Genomic DNA, 22,801 nt, shown 5'->3' on the forward strand with positions numbered 1-22,801 from the left:
GAACAGGGAGCAAGTGATAATTATTGTTTTTGGCTTGAAGCATAAACATTTATTTAGGAAAACAGCCATAATGATAATTCCTGTTGGTATGTAATGCATGGGGATGGAGTAATAATTTGATGTATGTTTTAAGGCAATCTGAGCAGTTTTACTGCCTCATCCGGGTAGTTTTGTCTCAGTCCGGCTTTTACCCACTCCCCTGGCAGATCGTACTCGCATTTAAGCAGAGAAACTTTTTATTGCGTGTATTGAACCATTAGTTGTTTATAGTTAAAGCATATTAACTGAAATTGTATCAAAGGTTTATTTTAAATGTAGGGCCTATATATCTATTGTGCAAGACTTTATTCTCACAGATCTGACTGCCAGAACGTGACGGGCATAAGAAATGTATGGAATAAAGTTTTCAGATGCACTAATCATTTCAGACGGAAAATGCAGTTGTCTCTGCAAAAGAAATAGTAACCAATAAATGCTGAGGACGAGCAAGCATACTAAGTTAGTCTTAGTCTACAAATTAATCCACTTGAACAGGATCATCACAAATCTGTTTTGTTATGCAACCGGGATTTGAAGGTGTACTAACTTTTAGTCCAATCAAGTGGACTAAACCTGCTTAATCCACTAGATAGACACATCAAGTGGACTACACTTGGTACGCTGCAGTTGACCCTGCTTGTTTATAAAGGATGTACAGGTTTCTCTCCCATTGATGAAAATCACAACAGTAACAGCATTATTAACAACATTGAACTATAAAGTGAATTTAATGAAATATAATACAAAAACAAAACCAGGAATGTGCATGCTTGTCAACAAGATAGTTTAAAAAAATACATTTACCTGTAAAGTCTGTCACAACTGAAATGTAGGTCCATTAAATGTCAGGTGATTCTTTACTACAGTATGACCTATATTCATCAAGTGTTTTCCGCAAATTCGGTGTTAGCATTATTTTTTCTGAAGGCTACAAACGTCCACATAAGATGTAAAATGTATGAACAACTTGCTCATACACAGCATCTATAAGATAAACCACATGCGCTGTGACTTACTGCATTTTAACTTTCGTTTCTATTTTGTTCCATTTAGACAAAGGAAAACGCTTGGTGAATATAGGCCTATGTTTGCAATGAAGTAAACAGAGCCTGCAATAGCGTATAGCAGCTACAGGATGGTGCTGGAGTTCAGGTTTTTATAATCACAGGCATGCTGTGAACTCTTTCAGCACGACAGTGTCGGTCCTATTGCATTTTTTTTTTTTAATATAGAAATAGTGAAGAGCTCTTATACTGTAAAGTATAGTTTATGTACAATTTACAGTCAGCATGGACTAACCAAATAAAACAAATTAGGGTTGCCATATACTCCATGTACACTAGAACAGGAAGGGAAGGGGGGAGAAATCAACAAAAAACAGAAGGGAGACTACAGCAAAACAAGGGCCAACAACTCGGGTAAGACAGCCATTAAATGTATTTATCTAAATGTTAGAAATCTCAGAAACAAAATGTTACAACTTGAGGTAACTACGACGTGATAGGCGTTACAGAAACTTGGTTATCTGAGAGTGATGGAGACAAGTATAATACAAGTGGGTATACACTGTATAGGAAAGACAGAAGAGGTAGAGGGGTAGCGCTATACATCAAAAATAGTCTTGAAGCCCAGGTGATAAATCTGTAAGAAAAAAACAACACAGAATCAATATGGGTCAGATTAATGGACAAAAATTCAAAGGGCATAATAGGGGCATGCTATAGCCCACCAAATTATCAATTTACCTTTTTATTATCAATCTACTGGCAGCCTATATTTTCTTACTGCGCAAAACAAGTAACCGGTGCGTCGATCTCCAATATGTCAAAAATCACAAGCCCCTAGAATAGATCCACACGCTGAGAAAAAAACCCGCAAAAGTCAAATAAAAAAATCAACAGGTTGGATTTTATTTACCACAGGCTACAGTGTAGTAGACAAACTATACAAAGTCAAACGCTGTCTGAAACGTTTGCACGGTGTAAATGGTCAATAGCTAAATTAATAGGCTAAGCGCTTCTTTTGGTTGCCTCGCGGCGCTGTCTCCACCGACTAATCAGCATACGATGCCATGCATAATATGAGGGTCGCTATGTTGGGCTAAGTTAATACAAAAATGAGTACAGGGCAGTATTAATTAAATCTGCATACATAGTAATCACCAGTATATAGTTGTGGTCAGTAATTCAGTCTTAGCAGTGTGCGACACCCAGTCGTAAAACTGAACTGTAACATGAAACCAAAACTGAGCAAAACTGATCGCAAAATCTGTGCATACTTAGATGACATGAGGCAGGACAGCTTGAGTCGGGCTGTGTGCAGCGGGCTTAACACGACTGGAAGTCACAGATAAGTGTCAGAGCTAAATGCCTAAAGGCAGGATATTAGCAGAGATAGTGTGAGATGGGGGAGGGGAACTGAAAGACAAGATGGATGCGCCCTGCTCTGTACAAGGTGGTATTCAACCCCCCCAGTGGGAATGTGCAATGATAAGAGTGGAAACCACTATCATTGGACAGAGGTAAGACAAATGGGAGTGGAGTCAACAAGTGTTTACAAAGGTATAAATGCCAAACATTGTAAAATTCTGTCAGTCTTTTCATCTCTTTCGAATTGACTCCATGGATATCCGTGCTTTCTAATACACACATATGCACTGAGCTGTACTGAGGCCTTGTCCAAAGTCAGTTTAAATCTCGTGCTTATATGATTGTATTGGAGGTATACCTTTCTTGTACGTAAAGTGTTTTTGAATCAAAAACCATTTGTCAGCTTAATTTCTTCACTACAGGATTCAGAACTGGGCATACACATGACAAATGACATTTAATAGAGAAAAGTGTAAGGTACTCCATGCAGGCAATAAAAATGTGCATTATAAATATCATATGGGAGATACTGAAATTGAAGAAGGAATCTATGAAGAAGACCTAGGAGTTTATGTTGACTCAGAAATGTCTTCATCTAGACAATGTGGGGAAGCTATAAAAAAGGCTGTGACAGGGTGGCTGAGTAGTTACATCAGGCCAGAAGCAGGAAGGGAACTGACACCAGGGCAGTACTGCAGTTCAAAATACAGAAGCGGTGGCGCAGTTTATTTAAATAATACAAAAATAAAATAAATGTTTTAAACACAAAACAAAGTGCTCACAGAGCAAAATAAAAGTTCATACAAAACAAGTCACGAACACAAAACAATACTGAGGTCTGGCTGGGCAGCAGCCTTCACGGAACCTATAGGTTTAATTTTTAAGTCTCGTTTTCTCTCTCGCTCCTTGCTCTCTCGTTCCTCCTCTCAAAACACACACCCGGAACTGAGCGTGCTGCAGGTTTATATGCAGGTGACCATCTCCCGATTTAGCAACAAATGAATCACTTAATTAATTCGGGAGATGGCCACCTTCTGCACGAGGTTTTTTTAATTATTCCTGGCAGAGGACGAGTACCCACTCTCGCCTCTGCCAGAACGCAGCTTCGCCATCATATAAATACAATAATAAATCATAACAATAATCATCATAATAATAAAACCACAAATAGAAAATAAACTGCACAAGGGCGGAGGGGGAAACCCCGTTCTAAAAATAAACCAAATCCATGTACAGGGCTCCTTGCCCTGTTACAAAGGCCAACAAGATGCTCGGATATATTTTGAAAAGTGTTGAATTTAAGGGAAGTAATGTTAAAATTTTACAATGCATTAGTAAGACCTCATCTAGAATATTGTGTTCAGTTCTGGTCACCTCGCTACAAAAAGGATATTGCTGTTCTAGAAAGAGTGCAAAGAAGAGCGACCTGAATTATTCAGAGTTTAAAAGGCATGTCATATGCAGGCAGGCTTAAAGAATTGAAGATATTCAGTCTTGAACAAAGAAGACTATGTGGCGATCTGATTCAAGCATTCAAAATTCTGAAAGGTATTGATAATGTCGATCCAAGGGACTTTTTTGACCTGAAAAAAGAAACAAGGACCAGGGGTCACAAATGGTAGATTTAGGGGCATTCAGCACAGAAAATAAGATGCACTTTTTTTACACAGAGAATTAGGAAGGTTTGGAACCATCTCCCCAGTAATGTTGTTGAAGTTGACACCCTGGGATCCTTCAAGAAGCTGCTTGATGAGATTCTGGGATCAATAAGCTACTAACAACCAACCGAGCAAGATGGGCCAAATGGCCTCCTCTCGTTTGTAACCTTTCTTATGTTCTTATGTTTTACCTGTTTCAGGTACTTTTCACAACAGGAATACAATTACCAGAATGCATTGGGGTGTACGTAAAAAAGCATGAACTGTCCTAGTGTGCATGAAGTCATGTGGTAACTCAAAAACAAATATGCAAACTATCGAATCATGAAAATTATTTTCACCATTGGTTTACCATTATTTTCATATATATATATATATATATATATATATATATATATATGATACCATTACATTGGAGAAATAAACAAAACATTCACATGTTAAATATTAACATCAACAACATGTGATGCAAATGCAGCCCTACTGTAAATGAATAAAATAACAGTCTTGTTTGCTAAGGTTATGGGTTCAAAGTTTAGTTGCAGGATAAGTAAACAAGTTACTGGGCAGATTTTGAATTTTCTAGAATCATACAATTGTGGAGGACAGAATTGAAGGATCATAAAAGGCTTTGTAGGTCAAGCTCTTGCAAAATGTGAGTGGTAGTGTAACAGGGCGCGGTGCCCTGTACATTGTTTTGTTTATTTATTTTTAGATCGGGGTGTCCCCCTCCGCCCCTGTGCAGTGTCTGTTGTATTTGTTTTGTTGTGGGGTTGTTTATTTTTAAAACGTGTTCTGGCAGAGGCGAGACTGGTGCTCGTCCTGTGACAGGAGTAATGGGAAAAGTCGTGCAGAAGGTGGCAATCTCCCGAATTAAGCAAGCGATTAATTTTGTTGATAATCGGGAGATGGTCACCTGAATCTTTCCAGCTGAGAGAGAGATAGAGAGAGAGAGAGAACGAAACCAAAATTAAACTCCAGGAACAGTGAAGGCAAGTGCTCAGCCTGACCTGGGTTTTGTTTATTACTTTTCTGTTCGAGATTTGTTTATGTTTAAACCTTTTATTTTCGTTCTGGGAGCAAGTGTTTTTTGTTCAAACCTTTTATTTATTTTTGTTATTTGTTCATAAAAACGGCGGCCAGCCGGGGGCTCCCGAGTGGCGCATCCAGTAAAGGCGCTCCTCGCAGGATGTGCCCTATAGCCTGGAGATCGCAGGTTCGAATCCAGGCTATGTCACAGCTGACCGTGACCGAGAGTTCCTAGGGGGCGGCGCACAATTGGCTGAGCGCTGCCCGGGTAGGGAGGGCTTAGGTCGGCAGGGGAATCCACGGCTCACCGCGCATCAGCGACCCCTGTGGCCGATAGGGCGCCTGTGGCTCTGCAGCGGAGCCGCCAGATCTGTGTTGTCCTCCGGCACTATAGGTCTGGTGGCATTGCTGTGGATCTGCAGTGCGAAAAATGACGGCTTGGAAGGAGCACGTTTCGGAGGACGCGTGTTCCAGCCTCCGTTTCCCGAGTCGGCGGGGGGGTTGCGAGCGGTGAGCCGGGGATACAGATAATAATTGGGCATGCTAAATTTGTGTGAAAACCGGGGTAAAAATAATTGGCGACGACTAAATTTAAAAAAAAAAAAAAAAAAGAAAAGAAAAAAAAAAAACGGCGGCCAGCCGATTCTTTACTTTAACTGCAGTACTTGCCTGGTGTCAGTTTTCCTTCCTGCTTCTGCCTGACGTCAGACCACTCGACCAGCCTGTCACAGGTAGCCAGAACACCTGGGCTAGTGTTAGGATGAAGTGCACTGGTTGCAGAAATCCTCATATTATACCACTAGAAACAGGACGAGAACTGTAAACGCTCTGCACTATAGCCTCATAATCAATTCCTATTTTATGATGTGATAATGTAAGTTATTTTGCTGTTGTGCATTAACTCATGTATTGCTTTTTATGACTTGCTGATACCATTGCTCCCCAATGATAATATACAGGTAGTCTGCCCTATAAATGTTTATTGTAATCTTTCTTTGTTTACCATACAGTGGACTATAGAATACAATGTTAAAACTTTTTTGTTATCATACATCAGTTTGGTTTAACCTTGTGTACTCAAGCTTTACAATGCTTTATATAACTTTGCTATTCTTTTACTATGATGTGCTGCTTTAAACTAGATAGATTCAATGAATTTATCACAACAGTGCATAGTCGGTTGCAGAAGTTATGTTTATACAATACTGAGATTTTAGAGTTATTGCAAAAAATAAAGGAAAAACTACACAACAAAATTAAAATTCCTGTTTTAAGAAGATAAACCTACAATAGTAATAATATTGAGAAGCACTGTAAATAATTACAGATGACATGGATATAAAAACAAGTAACTGATGCAGATCTTGAAAGCAGTTACTTCAGGAAGCAAATGAAACCTGCTCCAGCTAATTGAAATTCTGGTAGTTTCCCCACATCGGCGATTGCCTTCATCTCAGTGTGTGTTGTCTGAAGCCTTGGCATTCTGAGCACATTGGAGTTGTGCTGACAGCGATCGTAATTTGATCTCACTTTTTAATAATCACAGATCTCCTTTATCTAACTGAATGAGATCCCCAAAAACAAGCTGCTGCACTTCATCTCGAGCGACGAAACTAAAAACGATAAGCAAATAAATAATAATTATTATTATTATTTATTTCTTAGCTTACGCCCTTATCCAGGGCGACTTACACTTGTAAGCAAATACATTTCAAGTGTTACAATACAAGTAATACAATAAGAGCAAGAAATACAATAACTTTTGTTCAAGCAAAGTACAAGTGTGACAAACCACAATTCAATAATACAGCAGATAATAGTGATAGTTACATCAGGATATGATTAAATACAAAGTACTACAGGTTAAACACTTGGCAGATTACAGTATTCTGAAGTACAGGATTAAATGCAGTAAAATAGGGGGCAGATAAGAGCAAAATAAAGCACATTTACATTTAAATCACTTGTGTCAGCTTTTTTAAAAGCAAGCAAACATGCAGGTAAACTAACTTGTACAACGTGTAACTGCTATCTGACAGGTTTCGTTTTGATACCGGCATTGAAATTAATCTTGAGATTGCAATGCTTGCCTTTCTATACTCTTAGCAGAGATACATTGCTATAATTCTGTTTCAATCCTAAATCACTTCATTGCTTGACTGGACTGTCCTTGTAAAGTTGTATTTGCTGGTACATAAAAACACTTAAAAAAAAAAGTCTGATAGCTGATTTCTTCTCCCTATTCCCTTCCTGTGATGCAGGTAATGGTCGTGATAACTTGCAGCAAAGAACATGGGTGTAAGTGTAAATGTGAAATATAACTGACGGTAAGCTTATTATGCTTCCTAGAATGGGAATAGTTTTTGGCAACAGTTTATTTGTTAAGTGGTTTGCGCCCAGAGCTAAATGTATAATGCAAAACCTTGATAAATGATTCTAGTGTTGACTACTGCTGATTTTTTCTTTGTTCAACACATTTCAACAAATATGTATGATCTATCTAGGGCACAGTTTTAAAGAGAGAAAGAAAAATTTCCATTACATTTTCAACTGGTAAATGGTAGGCTCAATAACAACTCAGTGCTATATGGTTATGCTTTGTATTTTCTTAGGATACAATGTTTGTAAAGTTCATCAAAGTTCAAAGACAATTAGAGGTTACTGATAAGTCACTGGTATTTCATGGAAAATGATTTCAGTCTTGTTTTTTTGACCCAGTCAGGTCACCATATATTCTTTGTTTTGACAGATGATTGAAACATCCTGTTTTGCTAAAAAACAAAAAAACAAAAAAACACCCATTCCCTAAAGCTTAAGATGTCTAGATGGAAAATCAGTAAAATTATCAGCAAAACTTGAACGCATGGTTGCTAAGAGGAACGGATTACTTAGCCTAAGTTTACTGTGCTTTTACCTTGAACACACGATACAGCAAGTGCTTGAAACAGTTAAGATATAAAGTTTGTGAAAAAGTGTACCTTCCAAAGTCTCGAATGATATTTATGAGGCTGATTGTCCTCAAAATATCTATAAAAAGAGGGAATGCCTCCTGGAGCCTGTTGGTCCTTCAATTTAAAGTTTCTTTTTTTTTTTTTTTGTAGCATGGAATTGCCACATACTGTATCATGAGATATTCCCTTTAGTTATGTAAAGAATTACATAACATCAGGCTACAACATTAATTATGTTTTATAACTTCAATTAAATTTTGCTGTATCAGCTATTTGTGAAAATGATATCTACTTTTATTGTTCATTATGAACATCCATATCTAAAGGAACTTATTTATGCTAGAAAAAAGTATTGAGCCAGGTATCCACGTGATATTTTTACAACCTTATTTTTCATGTTTGCTACCCAATAATTTAGACAGTCCAAAGACTAATAACTGATCTGCAAACACTGGTAGAGTACAGAATTTGTTTAATATTTAGTGTTTATTATTTTATAGCTACTGTGTGTACGTTCCTAACGTGGAATCTTGGAGGCTTTAGGACCCTGGGGTTAGGAGAGGTACACTCTATCTTGGTAAAGGTGGCTGTGTCGGGAGGCCATGTTGGTGAAGGCATCCTAAATTGTATAATTAATTGTCAAAGGTTTGGGTTAATGCAATGATTGTTTGACTTTTAAAAGCACAATGGGTCAAATGTGTGGCAGAGGGAGAATTGGAGGGGAGGGAGTGAGTGACTGAGAAAAAAGGAAACGAAACTGTGAGTAAAAACGAAGAATAACTGGTGTTTGTTTTAGTTGGGGTAAACTGGTTTAGCCTGTCCCCATTTAGACAGGCACCCGAGGTGGGTTAGGTTTTGTTTTGGATTCGTTTTGGAAAAATAAATACACGCAACAGCGTTTCCATCCATTTTGGTGGCTGACTTTATTATTTAAAGAAAGAAAACGATGTTCGTGATGACTGCCACCCTAACCACTACAAAAAAGGGGCAACTTCATTACACTACTGAGAAGTTCAGTTAAAAGAAAAAGCAAATGCTTTTTTGTGGTTTTTGTACTGGCGAAGGCATATATATTATACCCCTTCTAAAAAGTAGTTTGAACAAGCTTTTAATCAAAGTGTTGTACAAAGTATAAGACACAGAGCTGTCTAGTCAATGTGCAATGATTTAAGATTAAGGTAACATTATCTTAAACCTACAATATGCAGTAGTATTATTTATTTCTTAGCAGACGCCCTTATCCAGGGTGACTTAGTATATGCAGCTTCCACCTATAGCAGCTAAACTGGTATGAAATATTAGAACAATGTGTGTCTTACAGTAGTGTAGTGAAGAATAATGAAAAGTTATTGTAAATTACGGTATTTCTTTATTTTTACAGCTGTAAGGTTATCTTAAGATGTTTAGACTGTGTTGCTCTGAATTTTTGGGTTGAAAACTGCATGACCAATACATCTCTTATAAATAAATCTAAAAAAGAGCTAAGGGCTCTGTTTAATGGCTCACACAGTACACAGTGCGGGTGTAGATTATGTCTATATTATCACAAATACAGTCTACACACCATGCTGCTAAAACCGTATACACTGCTCAAAATATCACTGGACACCTCAGATTTGGGTGTTGAAAGATAAAACAGAAGTAGTGGTTTTCTATTTTATTTGCTTAAATACATGATTTCCTTTGTACCGGTACTTGTTGTAATATCTTGCAGTATAAACTGTATAATTATTAAGCCAGATTCAGGTAGTAACATCTTTAGTAGAGGTGAGGTGTCGGGATTCGTCACACACTCCATGACCCCGGCTTCTCAGAGATACTGGATTCAGTGGACAGGAAGTGCAGTGAATAGTGAAGGCTTTATATAGCAAGTTAACATCAATAAAAAGGAATGGATTGTTAAGGTCAGTAAACTGGGCTGAGTTGGGCAGGGGATGGAGGGCAGTAGTGCTGGGTCGCCTTCCTGACGTCAACGAAACACCAAAGACGGGAGGTGCCCACCTGAAATGCCCCACCCAGCCCATTCCAGACGGTTGCCATGCTGAGGCGCTAGGGAGGCCGTACTTTGGTTGATCCCTGGAGCCAGCATCGCCGCCATTCTGTGTACTGATGCGCCAGGGAGGCCACAAATAGGCTGATCCCTGGAGCCAGCATTACACTTCAGCCATCAACACCAGGCCAATAGGAAATCCATGTTACTTGGTGGAGGTAAAGCACTGAAGGATCATGTATTATTATTTATTTATTTATTTATTTATTTATTTATTTCTTAGCTGACACCCTTGTCCAGGGTGACGTGCAGTTCAAAATATCACAATATAAAGTATCACATTGCAAAATATCACATTACACAATATCACATTACAGATACAAGCAGTTATAAAGTACAGTAAAATCAGTAGAAATAAGATCAAATTCAAATAAGAACAAAATAAAGAATACAGTAAATAATTACCTTTAAGAGCGAGTTGGACTAAGAGCAGTAAATGTATAGGAAAAATGATTGCCTATAAGAGTAAATTCCAATAAGAGCACATAGTAAGTATGATAAATGGATAAGAGCAGTTACAAAAAAAAAATAGGCTAATGAAGCCTATTTTGCAGCGAAGGCACGTCTTGGTTGGTCCCCACCAGTACTGTCTCATTTTGTCTTGCCAAGTCCAATATTAACATGAAGTAGATAACAGCTAAGCTCATTTAATGGAAATGAAATGTTCATACTTTAAATGGTATTTTGGTTGTTACTTAATAAATGTGCATTAGTGGTTTGTAAGTTAACTGAACCCATGAACACTTTCGGTCTCGATTAAAGTACATTTGGATGTGCAGAATATAAGCAATGCTGATTCCTTAATTAATGTAACCCCCCCCCCCCCCCCCCCCTCCACACACACACACTATGATTGCCTCATGCATGGGTTATTTTTTGCATAATGGACTTAAAAGCATCTCATATCCTCTATTTATTTATTTATTTATTTATTTAGTTATTTTTTATATTGCAGTTGGCTTGGGAAAAATGTCAGGTCAGCAATACTAGTTTATTGTAATTAAGGTTACCGCTGATGAGAGTGCTGACAGTTTAGATGGTTAAGCACAATTTGTGATCCTGTTTTGTTAGGTCTAAAATCATTTTAAATACATGAAATGGCCATCAGGATGCAGAAGGTACTGATCGCCATTTAGATTAAGCTTTTTGTTACAAAATAAATACCCTTAAATAAAAAGATTCTTGGCCCAAAATAAACAAGAGCAGGAATTAAAAATGTGGCATTGCTTAAAACCTCACGCTAGAATAATATACAAGTTATATACCTGTTTAGAAGTGAGAGTGAAAGGCAATGCAAATTAATTATCAGGTAGGAGGTAGTATGGGCATGTGTTTTGGGCCATATGGTATTATAAAAACACCACCAAAAAACAAAAACACCAATAGAGGACATGCAATAAGTACAACTATACAACACTTGCCAATATTTCCCTTCACTTTCCAACTTCAGGTACCTACCTTATATGAACCCCGGTTTTGAATAAAATCTGGATCACACAGTATATGCGCATATATACTTCAATGGAAAGATTCCACAAATTCTAAATACAGTTGAGCTAGAGGGATATAATCCCTGATATATGCCCTTAGAATCTTTGTAACCGCATCACAAAAACAAATCAAACAAATTCACTCCATCAGCTATTGACGAAATGTCGTATAAAGTAAATTCCAACTTTTTTAAGAAGATGTCAATTGAGGAATGGCTAAATCAAAACATCCCGGGAAATACGAGCACCCCTGAGATGTCTACATTCGCTGTAAGTAGTACAGAGAGAAGTACTGCCGGACAAACTGAAAAATCTACCATCAGTATTAAGTGCTAGACATGGGAGCGTTTAGCAAAAGCGACTTGATTTAGTTGAAATAGAAAGAACTGAAAAAAATACCAGAAAACAAACAGCTTGGGCAATTCATGTTTTTTGAGACTGGTTAAAGGAAAAGAATAAACACACATTTTGAGGGAAACACTTGCCAGACTTTAAATGAATATCTCAGAGAATTTTATGCAACCGTCAAAAATAAAGAGGGACAACAGTACGGTATATCAAGGTATATTTCTTTGAGAGCTGAAATATTCAAATCAATTACCAAGGAAAAATAATAATATTATTATTATTATTACACTTGCACAATCTTTTTTTCAGAACTTTGTCCTCAGTTTATTTTCACGGAAGCATTTTTAATAACTGCGCAATAATAATAATAATAATAATAATAATAATAATAATAATACATTTTTTCACAATCTTTTGTTCTCTATTTATTCAAATAAAAGTATACAGTTTTAAAAACGCTGTTTTGTACACTCGTTTTATAGAGAAGGTATAGACAATGTCGACCCAGGGGACTTTTTTGACCTGAAAAAAAAAACAAGGACCAGGGGTCGCAAATGGAGATTAGATAAAGGGGCATTCAGAACAGAAAATAGGAGGCACTTTTTTACACAGAGAATTGTGAGGGTCTGGAACCAACTCCCCAGTAATGTTGTTGAAGCTGACACCCTGGGATCCTTCAAGAAGCTGCTTGATGAGATTCTGGGATCAATAAGCTACTAACAACCAAACGAGCAAGAACGTTCATTTTAGAGCGCTTATGTGGAAGGATATGTAAAAAAAAATGAAAACCAAGTTTAAATCAATAAAAATTATAGATAATTGTGCTGTAACATTGAAGTATAAGCAATACACCCTCCACATCGGGCATTACCAGGCATTATACTTCGTCTCGGGCCCCTTACCCAAACGGTCGTCTAATGCCTGGTAATGCCCTCTGTGTCGGGTCTTATTGCTTATGCATACACAATATAATACACAGCACGTTTAATTGAAAATCAAGAGTTTTCATGTTTGCAAAATATTTTATTTTCATTTTAATTAGCCATTTATCAAATATGGAACAATTGTTGCATTTTTCAAACCAGTGCTAAAGCTAGTAATTTATTATTCGAGCTTCTCTATGAGGCTTAAGATTGTACAATTGTTGTTTGCTAATGTCATTTCCACTGGAGCATAAACTCATTCATGAAACGACTGTATGTGAAATATCAGTTTGATGTCATATGGAGCTGCAGCCTCTGTATTCATATCACAACTCCTGAATCTTCCACAAGGAAAATAAATGAATCCGTTGTGTCTGGGAGGCAGCTCCGAGAGGACTTAACGACGTGAGACTCTCCATGTGTGACAGATATGAAATGACTTTTAGAAAACATGGTAACAAAGGCAGCCGAGAATTGATGGCATGCCTACGAAAGACGATTTCGATAGAAACATAAAACATAAAAACACAGCTGAAGTGCTTCTTTTGGTCTCATTTGATTGTAAACAAAGCTGTGCTGCAGGCAGAATGTATCACTGGCTGTAGAGATTGCATTTTCAGAATGATGAGAGCGTTCCAATGCAGCAAGGAGAGCCTGAAGCAGGGTGAGAATGGTGTATGGTTAAATAATGAAGCCTGGTTCTACAGCTGAGCAACACCAGTTCATCATCTGGTGCAGGGGGCAAACTTACACTATTACTGTATCTTAAAAGACCAGTATCACAGATTTCCACCCAAGTACATTACTGTAAAGTTTTCTTATCACATGCCATGGTGTACTTTATACATGCCAATGAATTTGTTGCTTTGGCATTGAGATTATTTTTATGATGTTTGCCACCTTTCTGATTTTTTTTTTTAACAATACCTGTAGACTAAAGTTACCCACTGTAATGTTAGAATCCTTTGATCCTTCCACAGTACATGCCCAAAATAATTCATAGATATATTGTTATTGTTGTAGCCTTGAATAGACTGGTTTTAAATACTAGTTTAGGATTGGACTTTGATCTTAAAAAAAAAAAAAAAAAAGTAACAGTTTTTGAGAGAATGAAAACATAGTTATTTATTTTTTACATACAGTATGTGGTGGAAAACATGATACATCTTGATATTTCATACTGGGATATATGTCTTTTAAACCACATCCCCTCATAAATAAAGATTATTTTGTGATAGTGACATGCTTGGTACTCCAAAAAATGGCATTCAGCTATACCTTACTGATCTAAAAACGGATTCCCGTCATCTCACAAACTCACTGTAACGTGAACCTCTTTCTACTGTGGTGTTTAGATCCGTGGCACCTTAGATCTTTCAATCTAGCCAACTGCTCAGCATGTCCTGCTCTCTACAGTAATTTTTTATTTCAAGTTAAACATCTGTGCCTAGCGTGTGGTCAAGAGCCTAACATAGCTGGGAAACAGCTGAGTCACTTAGCTGACATTTGCAACACACGCTGTGAATCCTGCATGTTTTTCCTGAATGCATTATTGTTATTTTGTGAATTGTAGACATGGCGAAACAGAGTTAGAAAATGACATTGGCTCCTGTAGTTAAGTGCAACCCTCCTGTAGGTACTGCATGTACTGTATTTGTGCAATCATGTCCCTTTGAACGCTGGTCATACTTATCACACAGGTGTTTTTTTCAAGTAATAAGCCTCACTCGCCAGTTCAGACCTTAAGTAGTTCGGAATAGTTTAGAAATCAGAACGCAGGCAAAGCACAGGACAAGGAATGTGAGCTTTCCAGCACCCTGCGGGTGAAAAAGTCAACAGTTCCACTGTAATTGAGCACTGTCAAGTATGTTGTGGGTTCTCCTGTGTTGAGACTGAAAGCTCATTTCCTTGAGGCTTAAGGCTCCTCAGAGCACTCTGTGAAGTCTGCGTCTGCTTTTTCATGATAAGAGAAGTTTTGAAGTGAGAGGATCAGATTTAAGTTTTGTGGAGGGTGTGCTTTGGGTTTTAATGGGAGAATACTGCACAGAATTACAGGGTTGTCAAAGGACTTTTGCTTTAGTTACCATCGATTTGAAGGCAACGAGTAGTCTAGTGATATGATTGCTGCACTGGGGAGGCATTTTGAAAATGTTGACAAACCTGGTCTAAATTTTTGGCAAATGTTTATGATTTTCAGTACAGTGAAAACCTCTTAATGAAACCACTGGATAATTGAATCAACTGATAATAAAAATAGTCTCTTCCCTTTGCTGTTCACCAATGCAAAACCAACTACTTCATTGAATGAGCAGCCTTATGTGATCAAAATGAAGGTATTCAAATGCGATTTATATTGCAATTTGTTGTTTTCACAGAATGGTTCGTTTTGTTAATTAATGAATTTGTGAATTTAAATTAATGTATTAATAAAACGGAAATAACAACGGAAACAACACTACAGCTAAGAATCTATCTCTTGTATTGTACGGTAGAAGCCTTAACAAAACAGTATTTTACTAGGGAATAACTTGCAGGAGAAGACTACCCTACTCAAGCTCACCCATGCTCATGTCTAATGAAATAACATAAAAACAAACCCATTATCTTGTTAGGCTTCTAATGAACAGCTTGCTTTTGCAGCTACTGTGAGCCTCTGTTGTAAAGCCAAGGTGACATGCTGCCAGTGCTGGAGGCCATTATGAGAGTTAACGGACCGTAAAAATGTATTGCTGCCTTCGTATCTGTTTGCGTTGATAGACTGCAGCCTGTACAATGGACATTTAATGAAAACAAAACATTAATTAAAACACTTTCCCTGTACCAGCAGTGCCCAAGGCAAACTCGTCTTCCAGAATGCATGGTTGGGGTAATATTAATGATCATTGAAACCAACTGAAAGGCTTTTAGAGGTATGTGTGCTATAAGCGGGTTTTTTTGGGGGGAACGGCAAAGTGCTCTGTGTTAAGAAATTCAACATAAAATGAGCCAAGACAAGAACTTTGAGTCAGTTTGTTTAAATGTAAGGGGTAACAAGCTGTTAGACAGTATGCATATTGTTATTATCTTATATTTAAAATACCATTTCACTTACATTTATTATTTTACCAGTAAGAGTATTGTCCAAGTATGGAGCACAGTATAATTCACTGGTCTATGGTATAGTCTCTACACCATCTGCTGAAAAATACCTGCATATAAAGTAGCACGTATCCAGTGGTAGTAGACAGTAGACAGGTAGTAGTAGTACCTGGAAATGTGTCATGTTCGAATATCTGCTAGCAATTCACTTTCACATCGTGCTGTTCTGATATCATTTGGTAACTGGGGTTTCAAATCTTTCTGGCCACAATGCAAACACTTTTCCGATCCTGAACTGGTTTTCTCACAGTGTAAACAGATTTAATCTGTTATGTTGCAAAGATATAATGATTTTGTTCTAAAATGTCTTGTCATTTGCCATTATAACCACTTGTTGATAATTTTCTGTACATTTTAAAGAAGTCACATTTTTATCAAAGGTGTCTCATGTATGGAAACTCCACCAATGGTGACCATATTAAAACTTACAATGAAAGCCACTGTGTTTTTTCATCATAAGCAGTAACACGTATGTGTGTAAGTTCTTTGGTGGTAGTCCCATTATGCTCATCATTTGCTACCTCCACCTAACATGTTCCATTGCTCAGCTACAGATCTACATTATTTTACATGAAAAAGTTCCAACGGAATGTATGGATACACTGTAGCTACAAAGATGACCCCTGGAAGGGCTGCTATGAAGATAAGAACAACTGATCTTGGAATTAGTCTCAACTCGCACAACACCTAGCAGCCAACTTTAATTGCTGTGTTATTAATGTATAACTTGCTACCTATCACTGGACTTTACTTTTAACCTCAGTTACCAGGTAAAACAAAACAACAAACATTAGCCACTGATAGCTGTCTTATGACCATTGATAGGATGAACAAGAGTCCAAGGTGATCTCCTTTGGATCATATTGATTAGATCTGAAAAGACCCAGGAGTGCAGTTCACATCTCTCTGAAGCTTACACTGCAGCACAATTAACAGGATGAGGGAAAATGGGGAACGGTTTTGCTTGGATCATGACAAATGGATCATCAACTATTCATTATTCTCAATATCATTTAATTTATTTTAGTATTTCACAACGTTGCTGTTTTAGTTGTTTTAATGGTACGGATGAAACATCTCAGAATAATGTGAGCCTCCTATTAGTCGAGCTGTCAAGATATCATGCTGGAAAAACTGGGGACAAGCTAATGCATTCCTCCAAGGAAGCTGTGTGTGTGTGTGTGTGTGTGTGCAAAGTGGTTTGCAGTGCGTAGGTGTAGAAGTGATGCAATGCGTAACAGATGACAGACAACAAAGTTCACGGTCCTAACAATTCTTTATTCCCGTTTGTAATCCAGGTCGTTACGACCTTAAATAATAATCCCAGGCAATAAACAGCAATGTGTATTGCACTGTTTTAAACCACGGGGCAAGATTCAACCTATGGATGTCGTTTTGGTAATATATAACTATCTCAAAGTTTCTTTAAGTACACAGAAGTCAACTTACATTGTTTCTTACTAGTTCCAGTTTGTGATAGAAGGATACAATGCTATTATCCAAACTCCTACTGCCTTCAGCTATGAATTACATTATTCCAGATGAAAGAGGCTGAGGCAGATCAAGGATGACAAAGTTAGCCCAAGAATGGACTCAAAGCACCCTATCATAGCATACAGTATAAAAATAATATGAATTTTGCCAGAAGGCAATTGACACATGCACTCTGATCTATCGTACATTATGTACAGCTGTGGCAAAAGGTTTTGCATCACCCTGTAGAATTCAATAATTTTGCTTCATAAAGTGAAATGAAACCTGCTAAATAATGTTACATTAACATACTTAATTACATACCGCTTTCTAGACTTAATGAAAAACTGGCAGAAATTAAAAAATGTGACATTTCCAAATCTAACATGAAATACTGTACTGCTATTAGTGTTAAATAAAAGATCAAATTTATGTTCATATAGTTTTTTTTTTTTTTTAATTTATTTATGATGTCTCAATCCTAAAATTCTAGGTGATGCAAAACTTTTGGCCGTCGCTGTAGGTTCCAGTCATCTCCAGTTTAAAATAGAGAGAATGACATAAATATTAAAACAGAAGAAGCAGGCAGGGTTTAAATCTGGTCTACATCAAAAGTGAAATGAGTTATGGTTTTCTAATATAAAATACCACAACGGGCTGTAGTTTATTCCGCAACACAAATCCATAACACAATTAGGAATGATTGGCACAAGGTACCGTTGCTTTTTCTTGTAAATTTTTAGTCTTAGTTTCATTTTCATAAAGCAGGCATCTCTATTATATGAGGGCCTTCAGTGGTTGCAAACAGTAATTACAATGTTTTATCTCACAAATCTACAGTAATTAACCAAGTGATTATATTTTGCTAAATGTGGCAAATAGATGCCCCCAACATCTGCAAAATAAAAATACTAAGTGTTTTCACAATGAACTGTCCAATATATGAGAATTCTTATCAGGTAATTATTGGATCAGTAGTTTTGTTTCTTGATCAATGGTGCTTTGAGAAAAGTGAAGACAGAGGCTTGTTGGACCTACTTGCGATTTGCATATTTACTACAAACACAATTGGTACAGCGGAGGCCGTATTTTGTGTAAGTTTTGTTTTGTGTTTATTGTTTGTGTTTTAGAAACCTTTTGTTTGGCCCTCGTGCCGGTTTATTTTGTATTTTTGTGTATTAAAAAGCTTTATTTTTGAACTTTTCACACCTTCTCTGAGTCTCAACCTCTGTCATCCTGTCACAGCTGGAACTGGGGTTATTGAAGTTTTACAGAGTGAATGGGCTTCTCCCATAGTTCTCGCAACTAAGGAAAACGGTAGTACTAGACTTTGTGTAGATTTTCGTAAAATTAACAAAGGGTCTAATTTTGACGCTTATCTAATGCCCAGAATCGATGATATAATAGAGAAACTGGGAAAAGCTAAATTTATTACAACACTGGACCTGTATCGTGGATACTGGCAAGTTCTACTGTCTGAAAGTTCTAAGGAAAGAGTTGCTTTTATAACACATTTTGGTCTGTACCAATTTACTGTCATGCCATTTGGTCAGCATGGTGCTCCTGCCACTTTTCAGCGAATGGTAGATAGACTGTTGCTGGGTGCTGAGGACTTTGCAGCTGCATACCTCGATCTGGTCATTTTTAGTGTGGATTGGGAGAGCCATGTAGACCAGGTGCGCAAAGTGTTAAATTCCTTGAGAAATGCTGGGTTGACTGTAAATCCTGGGAAATGTGCATTTGGTATGGTAGAGGTACATTACCTGGGACATGTACTTGGAAGGGGCACTATACAGCCTGAAAATAGTAAAATACAGGCAGTGCGCGATTACCCAGGACCAGAAACACAGGTAAGGGCATTTTTAGGACTGACTGGTTATTACCGAAAGTTTGTGCCAAATTTTTCTAAGATAGCAGCACCTCTTACAGAGCTGCTCAAAAAGAAAGAGCCTAAGAAGGGTAATTGGACTGAATACTGTACTGAAGCATTCAATCAGCTTAAACTTGCGTTATGCTCTGAGCCAATTTTGGCTAGTCCAGATTTCTCTCTCCCTTTTACTGTACAAACAGATGCATCAGACACCAGTATTGGTGCTGTTTTGAGTCAAGAACAGTGGGGGGCAGGAACATCTGATTGTATATATCAGTTGGAAGTTGTTATGCAGAGAGAAAAATTATTCCACTATTGAGAAAGAGTGTCTGGCACTTAAGTGGGCGGTTGAGTGCCTATGGTACTACTTATTGGATCGAAAGTTTGTAGTTCAGACTGACCATAACCCTTTGAGATGGCTGGATCAAGTGAAGGACAAGAACGCCCGGCTGACCCGCTGGAGTCTCTCCTTACAGCTCTTTTGCTTTGAAATACAGTATAGAGCTGGTAAGGCCAATGCCAATGCTGACACCTTATCTCCTATATGGGTACAGGAGAGTCAAGCAGTTAAAGCATAAGCACTTTGTTTGAATATGCTTCAACTGGGGAAGAAGGGGAGGAATGTGGCGGTTTAGCCGTCTGGAGATAGTGAGCACGCCCATTTATTTAATTGCCTGCTTTGATTTTAACGTGTGTTTTTAAAATGTAATTTTGTGTATAAAATGTATGAATGGATCTAAGGAGTGGTGGACCTTGAGTCCATTTGTCGAAGCTGTAACACGTTTGCGCTTTTGATGTTTTTAAATATTGCAATCTACTGTTACCTCGAACTGTGTTCGTTTTTAGCATGTTTGCACACTGTCTGTGTCTGGATACTGCACTACGCACTTTGTTTTGGATTTGTTTACAATATCACCGCACTTGAATATCCGGAGGTATGAACTGTTTTTAAAAGAAAGCCTTGCTGTCTATGTGCTGCTGTTTTTATGCAACATTTCTAAAGTAAAGATTCTGAACTGAAATACTGCTTGTGACTGAATTACTACTGCTCTGCACACAACACTGCCAGAGAGAGTGACTTGAACCCTGATTCTCTAAGTTTTGTGATAGTCTGTGGGACAACACCGCTCAGCACCGCGACACCCTGTATGTAAAACATCTGGCCTAGTCATAAAAAGTCTGCTTCAAGGAAAGTATTTCTGTGTTATTTTGTTATCTATAAGAATTAAGAGATTTCTTGTAATTGGAGTATTTTTTTTATATGTAAGAAATAAAAATAAAAAACGGTGTCGCTTACACTAAGTGTTGCTCTTTCTTACCAGTTTTATTTGAATTTTATAGTCAGTGACAATGACCTTTGTTTTCAGCAGTGTGTGTATATGTATGTATGTGTATATACATGTATATATGTGTGATATATAAATTTAACCAGCAAGCATTCACCATGCTGTAGCATTGTTAACTGTGTGTTTGCCTCTTACGCACTTTGCACTTGCAAAAAAAGGAATTTGGCAGTCATTTAACATGCAATGGGCATAAGATCCAAAGTATCGCGATAGTATCGAATATCATGATACTGTGCATGGTATCCATACATGCCAACAGACCCTATATGGTCGGGACAGTCCCGATGCAGAAGAAGAAAGTGCCGATATTTACCCATAGAAAAAATATAAAATATATCTTCTGCGGCTGACAGATCTGCTGATCACTAACTTATACAAAGGTAAGAACGCTTCATTATGTCTATTTTCACTGTCATGATGGTTGGGTTGGGTTGGGTTGGGGGATACATCTATTGTATGATAATTGAGTATTTTTTGGGTGTGACTCCTCCCATGTGTATGATGCATATTTATGAACCTGTTTTTACTTTAACTCAAGTTTGGGCGCATAGCAGCAAAAGCCCTATTGCCCATGGAGCGAAACTTAGTTTGGGGTTTTGCCAATAAATCCGAGGATGAAGAACGTAGATTACGTACAGGTTTGTAACGTGTAAGCAATTCAGCAATGTAACATTGAGCTAAACTGTTCAGAGACTTATAGGTTAACAACAGTATTTTAAAATCAATCCTGTTCTCAACTGGCAACCAGTGCAAAGAAGCAAGAACTGGTGTAATATGGGCACCCAGTTTAGTGCCAGTTAAAATGTGAGAAGCGAGTTCTGAATATATTGTAGCCTGCTGTTAGCAGCCTTGGAGACACCTGCAAACAACGCATTGCAATAATCGAGCCGGGAAGAAACAAAGGCATGAACTAGCCTTTCTGCATCAGGCACAGACAACATAGGGTGCAGACGAGCAATGTTACAAAGGTGAAAAAAGGGATACCTTGGTGACATTGCGGATATGTGACTCGAAAGCAAGGCTAGGGTCAAAGACCACACCAAGATTCCTAACTACAGAGCTAGATTTAACTTCAAGCCCATCGATCACTATGCTAAAAGAGTCAACATTTCTAAGTTGTCGAGGTGAGCCAAGTAGCATTACTTCGGTTTTATCGCTATTTAATTGTAGGAAGTTTTGCCGCATCCAAGTTTTAATCTCAGTCAGGTAATTAACAAGAGCCGAAACGGCCACATTTGTATCAGGTGTAGTCTTAAAATATAATTGTGTGTCATCTGCATATGAGTGAAAACTCACACCATGACGAAGTATGATCTGTATGATCTGTCCAAGTGGCAGCATATAGATATTAAAAAGTAAGGGTCCTAAAATAGAGCCCTGTGGCTCACCTGCAGATACCGGGCTAGGGGTCAGATGTATAGCCGCCCACAGAAACACACTGCCTACGATCTGACAAGTATGATCGGATGCACTGTAAGACAATGCCAGTAACATCCACACAACATTCCAAGCTATTGTATTTATCTTGCTCTTATTGTATTACTTGTATTGTAACACTTGAAATGTATTTGCTTACGATTGTAAGTCGCCCTGGATAAGGGCGTCTGCTAAGAAATAATAATAATAATAATAATAATAATTAGAATGGCGTGGTTTACAGTATCGAATGCAGCACTAAGGTCTAATAGGACCAGAATGGTCAGTGTACCCGAGTCAGCGGCCATGAACAGATCATTAACAACCTTAACAAGGGCTGTTTCAGTGCAGTGTCTTGATCTAAAACCTGACTGCAAAGGTTCGTAAATATCGCATTCCGATAGATGACTCTGTAGCTGCTGAGCCACCACGCGTTCTAGGATTTTAGACAGAAAGGGTTAGATTAGAGATGGGCCTTTAATTACAAAGAATATCTGCATCAAGGTTTGTTTTTTTAAACAAAGGAGTCAAAACGGCATATTTAAATGCTGGCGCAACTACTCCAGAACTCAGTGACTCGATGATATCAGTCACCATCGGGCTGAGAACTGACAAATGTGACACAATGAGTGGTGTAGGGACTGGATCTAGCGAGCAAATGGTAGGTTTCATTTTAGTGACTATTTCAGCCAGCCTTGAAG

The 22,801-nt window shown here is 37.9% G+C and overlaps 1 protein-coding gene across 2 annotated transcripts in view; it reads right to left on the reverse strand.

Annotated features, from left to right (window-relative positions):
- Positions 1-675: 675 nt before the first annotated feature.
- The window catches only part of LOC131704939 (coiled-coil domain-containing protein 103-like), a 64,277-nt gene continuing 42,151 nt past the window's right edge, over positions 676-22,801 (reverse strand). Inside the window, exon 4 of one of the 2 annotated variants that reach the window (XM_059006523.1) lies at positions 676-1,680. In XM_059006523.1, the coding sequence (XP_058862506.1) occupies positions 1,642-1,680 (39 nt within the window). In that variant the 3' untranslated portion in view covers positions 676-1,641. Of the gene's footprint in view, positions 1,681-6,270; positions 6,709-22,801 lie in introns of those variants that run through there. The other variant, XM_059006524.1, reaches the window with a different exon arrangement.

The sequence above is a fragment of the Acipenser ruthenus genome, chromosome 33, assembly GCF_902713425.1.
Source record: "Acipenser ruthenus chromosome 33, fAciRut3.2 maternal haplotype, whole genome shotgun sequence".
In the NCBI taxonomy this organism is placed as follows: Eukaryota; Metazoa; Chordata; class Actinopteri; order Acipenseriformes; family Acipenseridae; genus Acipenser; species Acipenser ruthenus.